The 19,846-nt window shown below is 39.4% G+C and overlaps 1 protein-coding gene across 1 annotated transcript in view; it reads right to left on the bottom strand.

Annotated features, from left to right (window-relative positions):
* Nucleotides 1-19,846, bottom strand: part of rngtt (RNA guanylyltransferase and 5'-phosphatase) — an 82,387-nt gene that overhangs the window by 20,384 nt on the left and 42,157 nt on the right. Inside the window, exons 11-12 of the mRNA XM_043219048.1 lie at nucleotides 18,920-19,084; nucleotides 12,556-12,624 (exon numbers count right to left, since the gene is read on the bottom strand). Of these exons, the coding sequence (XP_043074983.1) occupies nucleotides 12,556-12,624; nucleotides 18,920-19,084 (234 nt within the window). The remainder of the gene's footprint in view (nucleotides 1-12,555; nucleotides 12,625-18,919; nucleotides 19,085-19,846) is intronic.

Below are 19,846 nucleotides of genomic sequence, written 5' to 3'. Positions count from 1 at the left end.
CGTTTTTTTAAAATAAAATTATTCTTCGGCTTCTTGGGAACATAATAAATTTCAAATTAATAATAATATTGTCAAATAAAGGCTATGTTGATTAGCACTGGATTTTAATTTATTTAAAACTTTATTATTATTATTTATTAACTTTATTATAAAGAAACAAACCATATATTTTTGTAGTCACGGAATCAATGTTTGTTTGTTTGTTGCCAGCTTCTGTGGCTATTTTCATGCGTTGAATGAAGTTCAATCTACGGTTTATTTGTGGGATTTCCTGGAACAATGTGCATTACCTTGTAATGAATATTTGGAAGTTGGAGTGCCCTCTGGACTTCGAATGGAGATTTACTATTGATCAAAGAACCGTGATTCACTGACAAGCTATGCTTGAAAAAAAATCATAACCTTTGAAAAAAGCAATTCCGGTTTAATTTTGATTAGTCGTATAGCTCTAGTTTCTATTCCACTTCCAGAGTACATTTGAGATTCAGAGTATGTGTAACAGCAGGTCTAACACAAGTCTAAAATGGGAAATGATGAAATGAAAGTGCTGTTGTTTCAACAGCTGGAAATACATCTTCTAATGCAGCGGTTCTTGGAGCCATCCCAACAATGCACATTTTGCAGGTCGCCTGATAGACCAATTTCAGCTCTTGGAGTCAGGTGTGTTTGATTATGAGGACATGTTGGGATGGCTCCAGAAATGTGGTCGTGAACCACTGCCTAATGCGCTGTTCCTGGAGAGCTACTGCACATTTCAGTTCAAAGCAGCAGAGCAGCATGTTGTTTTCAAGTAATCCTGAACACCTTGATTGGCTCAGATGTGTTGGAGCAGGGTTGGGGTTGAACGCTGTAGGATGGTAGTCTCCAGAAACATGGTTGGCTGAAATGCCTCCATAACCCTGCTATAATGCCTCTTAAACAACTGATCCCAACACCTGACCAGGAGGAGCTGGCACAGCCTAGTCCTGCCTGATACAGATAAGAGCAATGGGCTCTCCAAACCCAGGGCTTTGCCTGCCATTGAACCTAAGGGCCACAGAACTGGATCCAGTTGATCTGCATTAGCAGTGAGTGAAGCTTTAATGCTTTTGAATCAAAAATGCTTTAACATGTTTTACATTTTAGCCCATTGGTGTGCTTGCATTCCACGTTCAAACACCTTAGATCTTGTCTTTATACAGAATGGAAACAGGTGATTAGTTTGCCTGACTGCAGCTGCTAGTTTTAAGTACTCTAGAAAAAATAAATACATTTTAATGTTTAAAGTAAAAAAAAAAAAAACCCATAAACTGCAAGGTTAAAAACCTCAAAGTCCACTTCAAAGAAAATGAAAGAAATACTTTCCAAGAACTACAAACACGACAGTGCCTTTTCTTTTGGATATTGTGAAGCCAGTGTCTCCACCCATGAGCAGGGCCTTGTTGAGCTGTTCTAGAGAACATGACAAAGAGCTCCTTTATTACCGTCTCCTTGTCAAAGTGACACTATTTCTTACACCCTGGTTCCAAAACCCCTTATGTGTGCTTGAAAAGAAAGTGCAAAATCCTTTTATTTTTAAATATTTTCAGGGACTGAATCATGCACAAATGGCAAAATATGGCTAAATTTATGCATTTTTGTTTCTATTTACATCTGAGCAGACAGAACTCGTAGTTATAAGGCGTGAGACATTTCTGGAAAATGCTCTAAGTGGTTTACTAATAAACGCTGTGGGCCACCTAACCAATCTAAGCATAATTGTGACCCTGGACAACAATACCATTCTTAAGTTATATTAATAGCAATAGCCAAAAATACCTTGCATTGGCTAAAATGATTGATTTTGAAAATGACAGAAATTTTCCAAATGTAAATATCAAAACTTAATTTTTGATTAGTAATATGCATTAAAATAGTGAGAAAATCACCTTTAAAGTTGTCCGGATGAAGATTCAGAAAGATTTGAAGATTCGATTTTTTATGCACCCTCAAATTCCAGATTTTCAAATTGGTGTATATTGATATTGTCCAATTATATGATGTATGAATCCCAATTTTGAAAAATTGACCCTTATGACTGGTTTTGTGGTCCAGGGTCACATTCAGTGTTTTGGAAGGAGGGGTAAAATCAAAACAGGAAGTAAACAGCACGTTTAGAGACCGACAGGAACGAGGAATGGTGCAAAAATGTAAAAATGAATTGCCATTAAATGGTTTCTTTTCCATTTTGGGAAGAGGGTTAGACAATGGTGATCTTTTGGTGGCACTGCCAACGGTAAGATGACTGTCAAAAATAACTAATCCCATGAGCATGTCATCTTCTAGCAGAGTCGGAACTGGGTTGGAAATACAGGCACACAAAAGCAATTTTATTATTATTTATTTCTCAACTGTTTATGCATACATCTACAAGTCTACATTGCGCGCTTTGAAAAAATCCTCGCTCACCCTGAACAGAGCAGTAATGCTGTCAATAGCTGCAAGCATAGAGCCCAGACAGTAAAGTCACTATCTAACAAGTTGCAGGAATACAGAAATGCAGTCAGAAATAAAAATCCTAATAGCTTCACTCACCCCACTGCAGATACTCAGCATGAGGGAGAAGATGAAAGAGGAAGTGATGACGTGCTTACAGAGTCTATATGCAGGCCACATCATCAACACGCCAAATTTGATATTGGGTTCTTGGCAAGAAGAACTCCAAGTTATTTCCATGGCAGACCACTGCTATTATCAATTATTCACAGATATTAAATAAATATTATGACACTTATTAACAGCAATTTACTACCTTACTGATGTTAAACATAATTTGAGAAGCAGGGCTGACATAATACACAGCACGTGCTTTTTAACTTCTTGTGTATTTTTGGGTCACCGAGTGCCTCCAGCAGTGATTTTTAAATTACGTTTTTGCCATTTTTGCCTTTACTGTGACAAGACGGTAATCAAGAAGCAAAGGGACAGAAGAGATCGGGAAAAGACTTCTAGCTAGGACAAGGGTCACCCAATGGGGAACGCTCAAAAATTCCACTGAACATTATTTGAATATATAAGATGCACAGACATGCTTGTCTGACAATACGGGCAGCCGGAAATGGTTTATGATTGGTGAGATCGGTGAATAAAGGAGGAGCTCAGTAAAGGGTCAGGCTGAGGTTATCCTCTAGAAGTTTCGAAAACTTTGACAGTACAAACAGTCAAGGATGAAGACGCACTCAGTAGAAGGCAAATCAAAAGCATTATTCTGAAAGCGCATGAGTTATGCAGAAGATTGTCAGCCTTGAAAATGTAACTCATATTCGCTGAAAGTGAAAGGCGTCTGGAACAATAATGCTTTTACGGGGATTGAGTTACTGCCGCAGCTCAAATGCCTGAAGGTTTAGCATTTGAACACCGTATTGTATTAAAGCACGACAGACCAAGGTCAGCCCGCCGCTGCTGCAGATCATCTTCTGGGTTGTCAAAACATTTTGAAAGTCAGTGAGATTGTGTTCCTTAATCAAATCAAGTCATTGAGTCCCACAGTTATTCAGTCAAAAGCAGAGCATCGTTAGTCCTTGATGGAGTCGTGCACAATGAAAGCAGGGGTGAAAATCAATCAAGAGCGCAACACAAACCCAAAGCGTCACCATGGAAACAAGTGCGACCCTGTTAACATTCCTTCATGCCAGACTAACCTGTTTACCTGGAGCTTTTCACTTCGCTCTTAATGCTTTGTCTGTTAGCATCCGCGCACTTTCAACTGTAGCAAACTCTCACGTCTCACTCAAAAGCAAAAGCTCTTCTGCTTCATTTGCATTTGATAATTAGAAGATGGACATGGAGAAATGTGAAGGAGTGTGGGAGACTGTCTAGAATAATCCCACCATCTGTCTCGGAGAGGAACATTTCTGAAAGCGTGCCCTTTCTTCGTTTTCAGCATCAAGTAATTTGCTTGTCTTTATGAAAACGGAAACTCGGCATGACACGACTCAAGCCGCAGCCAATAAGAGCGCAGCTGATGTGTAAATTACAGTTATGCAGAGTCAGATTTTGGATGAATGAGATTTCCTGGCAGGACACAGGAGTTCAAGCCAAGTGCCTCCACAAAACGTCCTGTCGCTCCTCACAGCTGGTTGTGACAGAAACTCTGATTTAACATGAAAGAGTTTTTAGCACTCATTGCGTTATTGCATCGCACCTGGCCAGGACAAAGTCTGACGCTGTCTCCTTCTGGTCCCACAAAGTCAGAACGATCCTCTCAAAACAGAGCTATAATAAGGCAACAGGACTCAAAAGTACTGGTGCCAGGGTTTTCTACAATTTACTTACGATGCTTTAAATAAGAAGGGTTGCACTTTATAAAACATATAGGCACTCTGATCTAAACACTGCATATATCATACAGTGATAAAACTATTAGCAGTGAAATATTAGCTATTAAAATGTAAGTAATGTAACACAAAATACACTGAAAAGCTCCTGAAAGCTGCAATTGTTCTTTGTGGGATTAATAAAATCGTAAACTAAACTAAACAGAACTGAACTAAACATCAAACTAAACTCTGATGTTTAGGAGTAATAGCACCTCCTCTTCTTTATTACATCTGGCAAGTTTATTTGTGGAAATGTGGGTGCTCTTTTGTTCATGCATTCTGATGCATCTGACATCAAAGCTCAGGAAAAGTCATTTTCGCTGTTTAATTTCGATAAACGCTTTTTTGAACTGTCGAGGAAGTTCTGACCACGTTTTTCAAAGCACAGTGAACTTCCATTTTCAAAGCTTAAGAAAATTGTGTTCCACATAATATGATGTATTTTAGACAAAGTTAATGCGGTTTTAGTTGTTATCATAATAACAGAATAGCTCATAATTTAGGGTTAACGTGTTTTGAAAGCACAATGACAGAGCTCGAAGTTGGCTGGCTGTTAGCAAGCTAAAACAGACTCGGAAGAAAACGAGCACTGCGTGGGAGAACTTCAGCAAAGGGCCTTGTATAATGCGATATTAGCAAAATTACAAAGATCCTAAAGTGCATTCATCCCTTCTAAAGTACTGCCACTAAAGCCGTCACAGCAGAGCTTCTCCAACAAATTCATCATCTTCTGCACTCATCTTATAATTATGGTTGACTTCAAATCATCTGTATTTCCCTTATAATGAATAACCAGTTGTTCTTCTGTGAGGACTGCAACACTTAACCAATGGAAAAAAAAAGCCAAGATGCACATAAATTCTAAAAATGTGCATAAAACACGTTTGAGTTCAACTAATGCACATAAACTTGGATGGAAATAATAAACTCCTTCATGTGCATCAAAAAAGACACATGGCTTTGGGGTGAGACGGCACAAAGCTGCACTGCTTATGAAGACTACCTAGACATTCTTTTCAGAGATACATTGAGCATATTTAATTCAGTCATAACCTTTCTTAATCTCCACAAATTTAAGACCTTATAAAAATGATAATTAAGATTTCTCCTTCACTGTTTAATACATTTAAGCCCTTTTGTGGCCTCAAATGCGTCAATATTCGGTCGAAATGTCTATACACGTAGGACTGGCGTCTCGTAGACCCGGCCCTAAACTGCAAGGCTTCCTTAACACCGACTACTCCATTAGTCATTCAGACAATCCACTGACTAATAGACCTCTGACTGTGTTATTACAAAATAGGGATATGCAAAACTGCAGAGTAATATCTGTTCATAAAGATTAAGGGATACGCTTGACCAACACTTCTGACCTCATTCTTAATGACACACTTGGAGAGCGAGAGCGTGAGAATAAATATCAGGTCACCGGCCAACACAAAGGCAGCAGAGCTTTTACCTCCATACAGACTGATATCAAATGCCACAGGCAAAAGGTGATATTAAGCGCATCTATCTCTGTCAGAGATATTCAATTACCACAGGGCAATTTCCTTATGCACACTGGAGAACCGGCCTGGTTGTCTGATCGCGTAATTAAGTTATTTATCTGATATACAGTTTTCATAAAACAAACGATGGGGACATGTTCATGAGTTTTCATTATGACACTAATTTCATAGTATTTTTGCCTTCATTTTAAAAGCTCAGTGTAACCTTGACCCTATGCTGAAATGCTGTTTCAAAACATCATTCTGCGACAACGTTCTCTCGAAGATTACAAGTCAACACGAGACGGCAGTCGCAAACTACGTTACTTCCCTAATGTGACAAATAACAGGATACTCGGCGACAAAACAGGACTTGAATTCGTCCGCGGGGAACTGATGCCTAAATTGTCATTTGGCTTTTAGTCAACATCGTTCATGCCTAGTTGGTCGAAATGGAAAGTGGTTTGACCAGATTTCAGTCTCCTAATGAACACTGAAAGAATTTGATCCTCTCTGAATACGTGTCGGTTGCGATCTGCACTCTGTACATGCGTGTTTCCTTCAGACATCAAAGCTATTGTAGCACCTGATGGCTGCTGGATGAGCCGCCACATAAACACGTCTGCGTAAGAGCAGCTCGGGTGCTGAAGTAACCCGGAACGCATCAAAGATAGAAAGATCAGAATGACTTAGTTTAGCTTGTTTATCGGGGGCTGGAGAGAAAGAGAGAGAGAGACAGAGTGCGTTTCTACAACCTAAATGTGACTCTTTGGCATTTTCCTGAAAATGTCATTAACAGCAAAAGAGATGTGTGGAGGGGTTATTATAAACTCTCTGAACAAAGCTGTCATTTTCCTATTGTCTCTGTGTGTGCGTTTTAGAGTAGACGGCTTCATTCATTATAATGGGAGAGATTTCGTTTTGACACGTCGCAAACATGCCACTCTGCAAGGTCCAAAAATAAACGTGTGGCCAAATTCGAAAATTTGACGGCCGTGAAACCGTATTTATAGGGAAAAATAAACATTGGTTAAACTTTATTTTGACAGTCCACTTTAGACATTCTGCTAACTAAGTAACTTTGTAACTACGTCAACTTATTAATTTGCAACTACATGTCTACTAACTCTCAGGTTTAGGGTAGGTTTGTAGAATAAGTCGACATATATGTATGTTGTGGACCCATCAACAGTCTACTAATACTCTGACGACTGCTAGTCGCCTCACCGTTAGCAGAATGTCTAAAGTGGACTATCGAAATAAAGTGTAACCAAAACATTTTTATCACTGTGACAATGGAATTATTTGACTTCTTTTTCTCTCATGTATTCACATGAAAAGTTCAGGCAATTATGTCACTCGCCGTCTCGTCTTTGAGATAAGCCGGTCTCCTTCTGTAAAACTGCACCTGTCACAAGGACGTTAAGATTAACGCGGCAGAAACTTTTCTCTGTATAAAATGAAGGGATTCGAGGCTTACAAGCGGCCCCGACAAATGACGACACTTTCGTAGTGCAAGAACGAGCAGAAAAAAATGACATCCCTCACCAAATAAATGGATGCCCATAAGAAACTTTTTATAGAACAATATAATAAGTTGTCGGCAAATAGAGCGGATGAAAGTTACAGGAACTAAAATAAACTTTTTATGAGCAAGGGGATAAAGCAGGAGGATTGTTTGCGCCTGGCAAATTAAACCGATGTTTTTTTCTGCAAGAAACAGGGTGTTTCTCCTACCATTTTGAGAAGCCCTAATATTGCCAAAACCAGAAAAAGTCAACAAAAATATATTCAGTCTGACTTATGTAGATACAAAGTTTTGTTTTAAACCCTACTGAGCTGCTGGGTTTCTGTTCGAGGCTGAAGCACGTTTTGAAAGTGCGCAAGAAATCCCGAAAGAAAGAGCTTGAAATGGGAATAAAGGTTAAGCAGGTGGATGATCTAGAGCAGGGGTGTTTAAATAAGTCTGAAGGACCTGGCTGAATCAGGTGTGCTTAATTAAGGTTGAATCTAAACTCGGCAGGGCCCCTCCAGGTTTGAGTTTGACACCTCTGATCTACAGTTTCTCATTAGTTGAGAAAGTTATACCGCAGCAAAGTTTATTCACACTCACAATGACGCGGTTTTACCATTTGCCTGCCGATGTGCTCGTGGGTCAATTTAGGTGTGAAAGCTTGATGTAACTCGATCAATAAAAGGCTTAAACACAAATATAGTGCTAGTTAGACAAAAACACTTCATCACACTTCACCCACAGCTCACCATTAGAGTGGGTCCTTGCAATCTGCCACAGCTTCACACCCAGGTAAATGGAGGCTGGTGACGTATGGAAATAGCCATTTGCGCCATCATTATGTCAGCTACTGCAGGTTTTTAGCGACATCTTCCTCTTGACAGCAATCAAAACCAATGTATAATTGCTCAAATACGGCAAATAAAACTCTCCCCCCTCCAACCAAGGAGGTCGTCCAGCTGCTCCATCACAACACGGTGGGCTTCCTCGAGGTAATGCACAGGACGGAGCAGGAGTGTTTCAATAAAGCTCTTTCATCACGAGCGGAAAATGAGCTGAAGATTTTGTCATATGTACGAAATTTACGTATTTGCCACATTCTCGTTTTCTGGGAGTACAGTAGCAATCTATTTTGAGGCTCGTTGCGTTTCAATTTCTGTTGTAACGCTTTCAAAAACAGCGTCTTCCATCGCTCTTGTAGAACTTTACGTCTTTACCAGGAAATATGCAACATGCATGGAGTGCAAAGGGCTTAAATGAAGCATGTTTGGCTCTAAATAGAAATATTAGAGAATATAGCAGCATAAGATCGTTACCATAAATGGTGTGGAAATGGAAAAAGGTACAAATATTGTCATTATGTTCCTGTTTCACAGCCTGGTTGGAACCACTCTGGCACATTCATCCAGACCATAGTCCACTATTTGAGGACATGGAAATGCTTGATGTTTTGCATTTACAATTTTTAGGAAGGCCAATAGCGAATGCGAAACATTTTAAATGGAAACTCATTTACGGTCTCTTGCATCTAGTCAAACGGACATTTACATTTATGCATTTGTGCAAAGCATCACTTAAAGTACACATTATGCCATCATGACCTTGACGTTGCTATTTGCTAATTCTAAGATTGCATTCACTATGAAGGATTCGTTCAGTGCTGCCTTATATATTGCGAGGCATTTAACTTAAGTTGCCTTTTGCTTTGTACCGAACCACTAGGTTGCACAACAGAGCAAAGCTGCACAGACTGAGGCGGCAAGACTTTACCTAACAGCCAATGACCAGATGGACTGGATATTGTTCAGCATCAAAGAGGGATGTCTGACACAGCTCTGCTATCAGCGGATGCACACAAGGGCTTTAGAAAGAGTTGAATGGGCCTATCTTTTTGAAATGCTGAAGAGATTTGGATTTGGAGGAATAGCTTGTTCTATAAAAATCCAATAGCTGCCGGGCTGATCAACAACATGGTGTCAAAGTCCCTTAACATTTCCAGAGGCAGAGCTCCTCTGTCCTCTGTATAATTGCCACAGAACCTTTTGTAGAGCATAAAATAGCCTTTGTGCTATTGATGTCTTACTCCATCTAAACCGCCTTGACACATTTAATCATGCTTTACTAAGTCTTATTGACACATTTAGGAAAGCATTAGGCTGCGAGATTAATAAGCCGCGTGATTCTTCTCCTTATTATTCCGAAAATGAACCTTCTAATAATAAAGATGGTGGATTTTAACATCTAAATGTTGCTCACTGCACAACACAGAAACCCTCAAAAACCTTCCTCTGTGGTAAGAATGTTGTAAAAAAAAAGAATCAAGATAAAATCGACATTCCTGGAATCTACACAACTGCGAGAGAGTCTTAGGCTGCTGGTATTTTCGCCAACAAGAGTCTTTCGCCGCAGTGTGTCAGTGGGAAATATTAACTGTAATAATCCAGTGACAGTGATTTTTGCACTCCACACGCAGATCTGATCCGATCATCATCCAGTCTGTCTGGAGTGACATGAAGAAACAGAACAAGACTGAATCCAGAAGAGCTGTGGCAAAACGACGCAATACTGCAAAAGATACTTAGTGGTCTAAGACTATTGCGCAGCAGCTGAATTTATGTGATTTTTTTTTTAACCTGTGTCTGTATGATTGTATAATGTGCACATATATGTTCTGTTTTGTTCTGCTTTAGTTTAGTCTTTTGGTGCCTGATTTCATCTAGTTATCATCCCTGTGTATATAAGCCTTCAGTTTCCTCAGTTCTTTAATGCATGTATACAGTGTACCTCCAGTCATTTACGTTTCTGAATTTATTAGTTATTAGTTTATTAGTTGTTTTTAGAGCATTACCTCTATGCGCTTGACACGCAATGTGCGACAATGTACTTATGATACAAATGACGCATTTGCCTAAGCCACGTAATTAAGCGTACTTCATTCTGTATTAGATAATACAGAACGCAAACAAATAGGCTATTATTTAAAGTGTAAGTCCTGCTATAAGTGTGCAGTATATTTGATCCGTGCGTGCATGTGCCCTGTGAGTGTTTATGGACTCCTCTATTAAAAGACAAAAATATCGTCCACTTTAAACACCCAGCCATCATTTATTTAAGCAATCGCAGAATTTGCCACATTGCAATTTTAATTAAATTAATTCTACAGCCAATTAACACTTACAAATTGAAGTAATTAAATACAGATATCCCACAAAGCACTCTCGTTAAGGGTGCATAACGACGACGTTTTCTCTCTGGAAAAGGTCATCTGTAATGACCGTCTCGGGTGCAGATTTCATTGTTGTACGTTACGCTGGCTTCAGGGGCGCAGGGATCCTCTTTCCGAAATGAGAGGCTGGAGGACGCGCGGAAATGAGGGTAACAGCGCACGCGAGAAGCCCGAACCGAACACGGGACTCAGATGATTAAACGTACCTGGCTGAAGTGCAGCAGCGGTGCCACATTATAACAACATTCTGGAGATCTGTGTGAAACATATGAGGTTCAGAGGTTCCGTGTCACGGAGCAGAAAATGTCTCATTGCATTACAGCGAGGAAAAAAGTCAATATCAGAGCAGCTATGAGAGAGGCTGATAGAAAGCCCAAAGATCATGTGAGCAGAGAAAATGCATTACGCTCTTTTAAATAGAGGCCTTCTAAGGACACTTACTTTAATACATTATTAAACATATTGATGCGATTGATCGGTTGTCATGCAGAGACGTGGCGTGTATGACCTTTACCTTGCATTTGCAGATAGATTGAACAACATCGGAAAAATGAAAATGTGTTGTTGTTTTTTTCTTGTAACCTGATGGGTATTTTTATGATTTCAGGCAGCTTTAATGACGCAATAATAAGCGCCTCTGTCTTCGGTTCTGTTTCTAATCAGTCAACGGCACATTGACGCTCAGCTTGTGTTTTCAATCCGGCACACCTGCTGAGAACCTCTCGTGTGTTTATCCTCCCGGGACCTGCTTTTGTCCTCTCTTTGAATTTGTCTGTGACCATATATGCCATATATTTACAGCCGCATGCCTGCTGCATTCTGGGCTTTTAGAGAAAGCAACTGTTGGGGGTTTGGCTGTGTGAATAGAATTTTTAATGGACGCAGGTTTTATGAAGGTCAATTTAAGGATTTTGAGACCTTTTTGAAGAACAAGAAAATAAAAAAGTAAGGTTTTAAATTGACAGGAACACGGACACTTTTCTAGTGTCTGAAGATTCTTAAATCAAGATGCATTTACTTGCAAAAGTGAGTGAGTTTATGATAGCTTTCTGTTTTAAGCATAAAAATATTTAAATATATGTAAATCAGAAAACAAGACAATTACAGAGGAAGCTTTTTTGGTTTGTTTGTTTTTGATGCAACATTTAATGCTAGGACTTTTAAGATTTCGACTAAATTCATAAATTAAGACTTTTTAAGACCTTCAGAAAGCTTGTTTAGAATTAGAGGAACGATAGACGCATTATATTCTCTGTCATGCTTCTTGTAAATAAATTTTCATTTCAGAAATTGTTTGAAAGTTGTAGTTTTTTTTATATAAAATGTGCTGCAGTTATTGATACTTCTCTGATGTATTTTGCAATGTAAAAAAATTGTTATAATAGTACATATAGTATATATTAATGTGGGGGCAAAACATAATTCAATGCAAATTACGATCACCGAGCGATCAACATTTAAACCTTCCTCCAAAAAAAATACTAAAAATTTAACAAAGTAGGTTTTTCAGAGTGCTTGTGTCTTCTACGGAGGCATATGATAAAGATATGATATTATTATATGATGCAATGAATAAATTTTTCTGATTTAGACCTTATTACGAATTGTGAACATGTTTTTGCAGCTTAGCAGCTACGCATTATGTATGCATACGGTACTTTTGCATAACTCACGTTCACTTCATCCAAAACAAAAAGTCTAATTGGCTGAGAGCTTTGTCTAGCTAGTAGGCTCATAATGACTCAAAGTTTAGTTTGCAGCTCGAGAGCGTTTGTATGCGCACACCGTCTAACACCGCATTAACCGTGGATTATTTCTGCCATTAACTGAAATGCACAAGAGCAAGCCCGAATGAACCTAAAACCTCCTCGGCTCACTGCAGGAAATTCTTTTGTGGCAACCTTACGTCCAGCCTCAATTTCCCCAAACCATGCATTAGCAGTCGGAGTGTATTTCTCTTCTAGCAGTCGGTGTTTGTGTCAGACTCACCCCTATAGGTTGGAAGATAAGACCATCAACTTCATGGCTGACCTGCGAGGTGAAACTGCCCTCCAGGAGCTGGGAACAAAGCAAAAGACACTGAGAATATATAATGTGTGTACAGCACAAAGAACATAGTAGCATACAGGCAGAGAAACTCTCACAGAAAGGGCGATCAGTTTCTCGTTAAACTTTGAAAAAAACACGACTTCCAAACAAAGCAGATTTCCCAAACACTCTCTCCATCTGCCTACGTTTGAAAAAAAAAAAAAAAAAAAAAAAAAAAAAAGGTAGCACAGTCCCAAAACTCAAGCCGCTGAGCCAGAAGCTGACATGTCAGTCTGCTTCCACAAACACGGAGACGTTTCGAAACAGCCACTGAGCCGCTGTGTTTAGTCTTTTAGGGGCTCGCCGCTTGCATACTAATCTGGGATTTGTGAAAACATATCAAAAAATTTACATTTGCATGCAAGCGTTAGTGTCTGGCTAAACCCGTCGTGAAAAACAGCGTCGTGGCATTGTGTCGCTTGTGCAGCGTGCGAGCCTCAGCACCTTAAAGGGACGGAAAAATGCTTCATGGCACTTCTGTTCAACTGGTGAAGATGTTTTAATGAACGTCGGTTCATTACACCAAAACTTAAACCGTTGAAAAAGTTCATTAAGAGATCATATAGTTAATTCATATGAATAGAGCTGAGTCCTAGCGTCCAGAAGAGACACAGTTACTTTATGTTACTTTTCGCCTCCAAGGAAAGTCAATCTGCAGATCACAGCTGACAGATTCCAGAACTTTAAAGTCTGGTAGTGTGTGATCCTCGGTCGTGTAGCGCACGAAGCCTGGCGTTTCAAAAATGAGTGTAGCGAAGATAAACGGAAAAAGTCAACAGGCTTTAAAATATCCCAAATATATTTAAAATTGTGGTGGCCGAATGGCATAACTAGTGCTGCGTGCTGATTGGTTTTGGGTGTTTTAATAGAAAACGCTCAGGTTTTATCAAGGTTCATCATGTTCTTTTTTGTGTGTGTGTGTTTGGAACAACAAAACCGATGCTTCCATAATATGGTGGACTTCCAAGAGATACCTGATAGTCAATGAGGACAATGAGTAACACTTTAGATTTGGGAGCGCATTTGACTAGAAGATTATTACCATTAACTAGAGAAGAGCTTTGTCTCAAACTCCTAACTTGCTTATTGATAGTAAGTTATCGCAGCAGTTACAAAATGAAGTAATTTCAGCAGCTAAAAATGGTTTTACGTCAGTTATGTCTTGCTGTAGTGCGTCAGTAGGAAATATCAGTTTACGGTGTTCTAATAATTTTGTACGTTTAGGTGTAAGTTGATGCAGAGTATGATAAGTGCTTTTTTAAATTATTAATAACCCTCCAAGTATTCTCTATAAGGTATATAGTGGAGCAGAGACGAAAAAAGTGCTTGCAGTTATACATTTAATTAAATCACTATTTAATCATTGCAACTGATGCACTGATGAATCAGCAATAACACATAAGAAAGTAAACAAGGTCAGTTTTAATTTCTCTTTGACTTTGCCGAACGTCGTCGAGAAACAGCGACCGGTATAAGTAAACAATACATCATTATACCGAAATCAGAAATGCATCTCTCCGAGCTTTTCATCAGCGTGGCTCCGTCTACAGAGCGGCTGCTGTAAATGTATTCCTTTCTAATAAATGTTTCAAAACCTTCGAGCCCGTTTGCATTTAAACGGATCTCTGCCGGACAAAATCCTGCCGAACCCGACGCTGCTTCAACAGAAAGACTCTCGACTTCTTTCATTAGCGATAACGTGTCCTCAGATGAACGCGGCGATCCTCGGGGACTGTGTTATATTAGCACAGCACACGGGCCAAAGAGTCTTAACAGAGATCTCCTTTCCACGACCCTCCACTCCACATTAGCGGCCTTATTTTCTCATTCAATCTCGGAGAAGCACGTCTGCGCCGCTGCTGTATTAAAATTCCGGTCAGTCAGGCAGTCTGCTGCAAACGCCATCTTTCACGGCTCATACAGCTCTGTACCTGCACCGTTCAGTCTGTTTAGAGAAGTGGCTGGTTAAAGGCGGCTTTCCACATCCAACCCTGGTTATTGAGGACATTAGGGCTTAATGAGATCATTAGCTGGCGTTCAACTCTTCAAAGTCGAGCTCGGGATGAAACGATGAAGAGTCTTAAACGCTGAGGAGCAGGTTGTTCACCGCTTCACGGTCAAACGCTCCTCTGTCGTTTCTTTTATTCGTTTTTGTTTGTTCACTCGCTCTTTATCTCAGATTGTTGTTTTTATCGTGCCATTTCTTCCATTCTTTTTGCTCGTCCGTTCTCTTCCTCCTTTAATATCTCTTCTTCCCGTCATTCTGTATTGGTTTTCATTGTTCCGTTCATTCCCGAACCCTTTTCAAGGTCGGCTCTATTCAGTTTCTCTGTTCTTTAATCAATCGTTTCGAATTTCTTGCATTCTTTCCGTCGTTTCATCTCAACTCTTTCTTTTAGTCATCTGCAATCTTTTATTATAACGTCTCGCTCGCTTATCTCTGTTCTTTCCCTTCGGTGTGTTTTGATTCCTTTCATTAGTTCCTCACGTTTCATTAGTATTATTAATTTATTTTTCATTTTGTTTATTATTTGTTTACTAGCATCCATCATTCTGGTTTTGTGTTCTTTGTCTGTTTTATTGAACTCATTTGTTCTTTCAAAGCATGCATGCGGCGCAGAGAGCCCGACAGTCATGTGACTGAGCAAACGGCCAATCGTGACAGATTATATATATAATTGCTTTATTAATGTATACTTATAAAGAGCTATAGAACATTTCGTCTGAAACACTGAAATCTCTCCATTGTGTTTTCGGTCTTCAAAACAAACACACCCTGCGTCGCAATTTGCATACTAAGCATCCTCTCTCACATCCCCGCTCTGGAAATGCCCGGATGTTCGGGGTCTAGCCAAAGATGAAGCGCTTCAGAGCCCCGGCGCTTCATCCGCTTTTAATTGTTTTAAAATGTCACCTAAGTTTAACGGTTGAGCATTCAAGCGCTTCATTTTAACGTGGCTAATGTCAGAAGGAAGGAAGTACTGTATATTATCTCGACAATAACGAAACTGAGGAGTATCGGGATGTTAATGCTGACGGGATGATTGACAGCCCAGTTTATGGTGACATGATGCATGTAATTATAACTCAATTAGTGACTGGATATTTGTATCTAATGCACAGTTGAGTTTTTTTCCTCAATAAATGACATTTTGATGAAAACCACCGTTTGCGCCGCCTGGGCTTTAATGAAACGAAGACGATGGTGGAAAAAAAAAGTTGAAACCAAACAAAAGGAGCGCATTTGTATTCGTCGCACACCTGAGTGCGTGATAAATACCACAAATCAATCCGCTAATGCACAAATGATTAGCGAACAAACATCCCATTTCGCATCTGTAACCGAGTGCACAAATAAACGAAAAAATTAGTTCGTTTCGGTTTTATTTACGCTTTCAGGCCCTTTAGGTCACTTCGTTTTTGTGCATTCGTTCATTCAATCGTTACCCTTTTTGTTTTGTCCTCTCCAAACGCAGAGCCATTTTCATCTGCGCTCCGTTTAAATTCGCCTATCAAGCTTTTACGACAGCGTACGTTCATCGCGTATTTATACTGCACTGACCAGCGCGTTATCGTTCACAAGCTGCCGTTTCTGACCTACATATCAGCGTAAATGAAGCGTGTCCTGCGTATCACCGGCCGGCTGATGTTTGGAGAGCCAGTCCTAAAGCTGAAGAGGCCGCTGAAGGATTTTCGAGAGGGATGAAGACGAGAAGAGACGCGGTAGCTGGTGGAGGAGGATATCTGATGGAATCGTGAGAGACCCAATGAACTCTTTGACAATAGTTCTTTGATCCTAACCGTAGTCTGCAGCTGAGATGTCATTCTCTACCGATTACTGATGGGAATCTTTTCTCCGCTCCTCTATTTTTCACTTCCTGTCTGCGCATCAGATGGCTGGAGACCTCAACAATGACACCCTCTCAGTTCTCAACAGCCTGTCATTATGACTTCATTCTCAAAGACTTCATGCTCAGATCAGGCCCCCAACAAGACAAAGCCGAGATGCACACACACACACACACACACACACACACACACACACACACACACACACACGCGCACACAGGGAGGTTCGGGGCACAGAGGAACCAGACTAGAGGAAAACAGACTTATTCATAGAGAACAATGAACAGAGAATCAAATGCGGTTATGAAAAGGCTACTGCGGACACGGGGTGAACCTCGTTTTGCTGGAAATTTCTCAGAAACCATGTTAATTTCACAGAAAATGATCCCACTTATCGTTTACAGACATGGAGCAGAAGAGCACAGCTCATTGGCTGATGTGTCTGATATTGAACTGCAAGGGTTTTTGTATGAGAGCAGGAAAAAGATCTTATTGTGAGGGTTATACGGTTTTCGTATACAGCTCTGAACAGCAGTGTCTAAATAAAAAAATACAGAAACTGCGTGACATTTTCTCAATATTACTTGATGTTTTGTAAAATGACCTATATTTTATTTCAGGAAAACCTATGAATGTATACATGCATGCATTCATATGTCTGTCTGTCTGTCTATCCGCTTCATCATAGTTTTCTGTTTATTTTTTTCCTCAATTATGTTATAGAATTTAAAGGGGTCATAAAATTCTCAACAGTGACACAACAGCCTTTTTACCCTGTCAAAATCAGCAAGCCGTTTCAGTGCATGTCCCTTTTAAATTAATCATTTCCGATAAGTTTCAACCGATTTTTATATTTTAGGTGCATTTTTACTTTTATAAAACCATTTATAAAACAAGTGTCCATTGTCTTTTGAATGCAAATATTTAAAATTATTTAAATAATAAAAGTTAAAAAAAAAATTATCCGCCAGTAGGTGGCAGTAACACATCGCGTTCGAACCAAATCATTTAATCGGATGATTCACGTAGGAACGAAACACTGTTGCGTTGCTCAGAGATGCAAAATAATGCTGTGGTTGTGTTTGGATTTTTATATTATTTAATTTTTTTAAATGGCCCAAAAAAAGAAATGCGTCTAAAGCGCAAGTCTTTTAACTACACGTCTTGTTTATTGAACTGTTGTATAAAAATATTAAAAATAATTAAATAAATCACAACCATAGTCATTTTTGGAGAAAAAACGTCACTCTTTGTGTAAAATTGATTAACTAGTGTATATGACTTGGTATATGTTTTCTGCCCCATGTCTTAAATTTGCGATCAATTGAAAAACAGTTATGATATTATCGCATATTATATACACGCCACACACCCCTACATTGTACTGTACAATATTAATGTATTTGTCATAATGTCTTATCTTAGTGGTTGGCAGTGAAGAGCTTTTGGTTTTTGAGTTTTTGGTTGTATATATTATCATGATATCAAGAGTTTTTCTCTTTCTAAAGAAATGATTAAATATGTGTAGTAAATTAAACTCCGTCACCTATTCACACAGAAACACGCAAACCTCTTACGCGCACTCACCCGAGCGTCTAGATGTAAACGCTAAAAGTTTCTCAAAACTTCGTTATTGATGCTGCAGGTTTATTTTTCAGACAAATATCAATAACAATTCATCGCCCATTAGCAACGTGCCCTGGTACTGGGGACAGACGTGTGTGTGTTAAATGAGCTGAATCTTTTCTCCTGGGAAATGAGGCTAGAAATGTTCAATAGTTTTTGACGCCACAGCTACGCCAATTAGAGCTGAAGTCAAGACCAGACCCAGATCAATAACCGATCCCCTAAGACCGTCAACGAAACTAGACTCAGAACCGGCCCGAGAACCGTCGGGGAAGCCCATTTTAATGAACTCAAATGGGCACAATATAGAGCAAACAGTCGATATTAACAATATTTTTAGCAACTGTCTAGAATATGGAGAAAACAGGACTAATGCTTGATGTAATTATCATCTTCAGCACTTAAATTGTTATCACCGACTGCTCACAAACATCAGAAGCGTCTCGCACTTAATAACCAGGCCGTGTTTAACAGTAGCCTGATTCACTCGTATCTTTTGTGTTTCCTGAGCTGCAACCTTCAAAGTTTGCGGTAACTTCTGAAAGAGCATCAGAGAGACGCTTTCATTACCTGGCAAACAGATTGAAAGCAGCTTCACGGAGAAGTCAGTCTTACAAAGTGGCTGCAGCAGGAGAACCGCAGGAGACGAGAAGATAGGAACGCTCTTGCTTGCTAGTTTAAAGAAGTTACTAACGCGAATAAACACAGCACGCAGTGATTTACCTGGCCTTTAAGTGGCATTTACATGTCCTTTCACAACACACAGCCAGGGCCGTTTACAGATAAATACCTTGCGAGAAGCGTGGACGTCGAAGAAAGGCTTGTTCCTGACGCTGAAGGGCTCCTTGGATTTATCAATCTGGCCCAGCCTCATTTTCTCGAATCGCGGGGAGATGATCTCCTTCTCGATACACAGCAGTCGTCTGTTGAAGTCACACTGACCCACAGGCTGACCCTGCAAAACACACACACACACACACACACACACACACACACACACACCCTCAGATTTCCAAACCTCAAATAAATCAATCAAAGAATCTTTTCCAGCTGTCATCTGTAATGCTGGAAGATAACAAGATGTATGTCATTCAGACATAATTACTTGTCTATATTAATATATCTGAAAAGTTTCGTTAACCCACTCTCTACAACGTCTTTAAGATGTCTTCACGAGAACGTTCCTTATTATACTGGCAAAGCTCTGATTGCAGTTTACAGGGTTATTCATCATGTCTCTTCATACAGAGCAGGTCCTGATGTGTAAATGCGGTTGAGATGATACATTTCAGAATGAGGTGTTTTTCTGTAGCCTTCATCATGTTCTAAGCAGGCATGACATCTTAATCTGTCACGACAGAGACAAGTGACAAATGACAAGTCGTTGGTATTTTAAAACATTGGCATTTCGAATTTGATTTATCCAAGGAGCCGGATTTCCAAAACACTGGCAAGAATACAATTCTTAACAGCTATTTTCTTTAGTAACAAAAGTTGCATTAAAACATAAATAGTGTTGTGTGAACTAATATTAAAAATATACTGTATTTACTGCAACATAAAAGCATATTTAAAAACACTTTAATGTTAGGTGATGAACTTGCATTTAAAATAATCACAAACTGTACATAGTTTTACATTGCACTGATAAAGTATTTAAAAATACCTGTAATTAATTTTTGTAGCTAAATCTATAATCACGCTGCCAACCCTTACC

Source organism: Puntigrus tetrazona, chromosome 20, assembly GCF_018831695.1.
Source record: "Puntigrus tetrazona isolate hp1 chromosome 20, ASM1883169v1, whole genome shotgun sequence".
Taxonomy (NCBI): Eukaryota; Metazoa; Chordata; class Actinopteri; order Cypriniformes; family Cyprinidae; genus Puntigrus; species Puntigrus tetrazona.
Note: the sequence above shows the minus strand (reverse complement) of the source record. Positions and strands in the feature narration are given on the sequence as shown.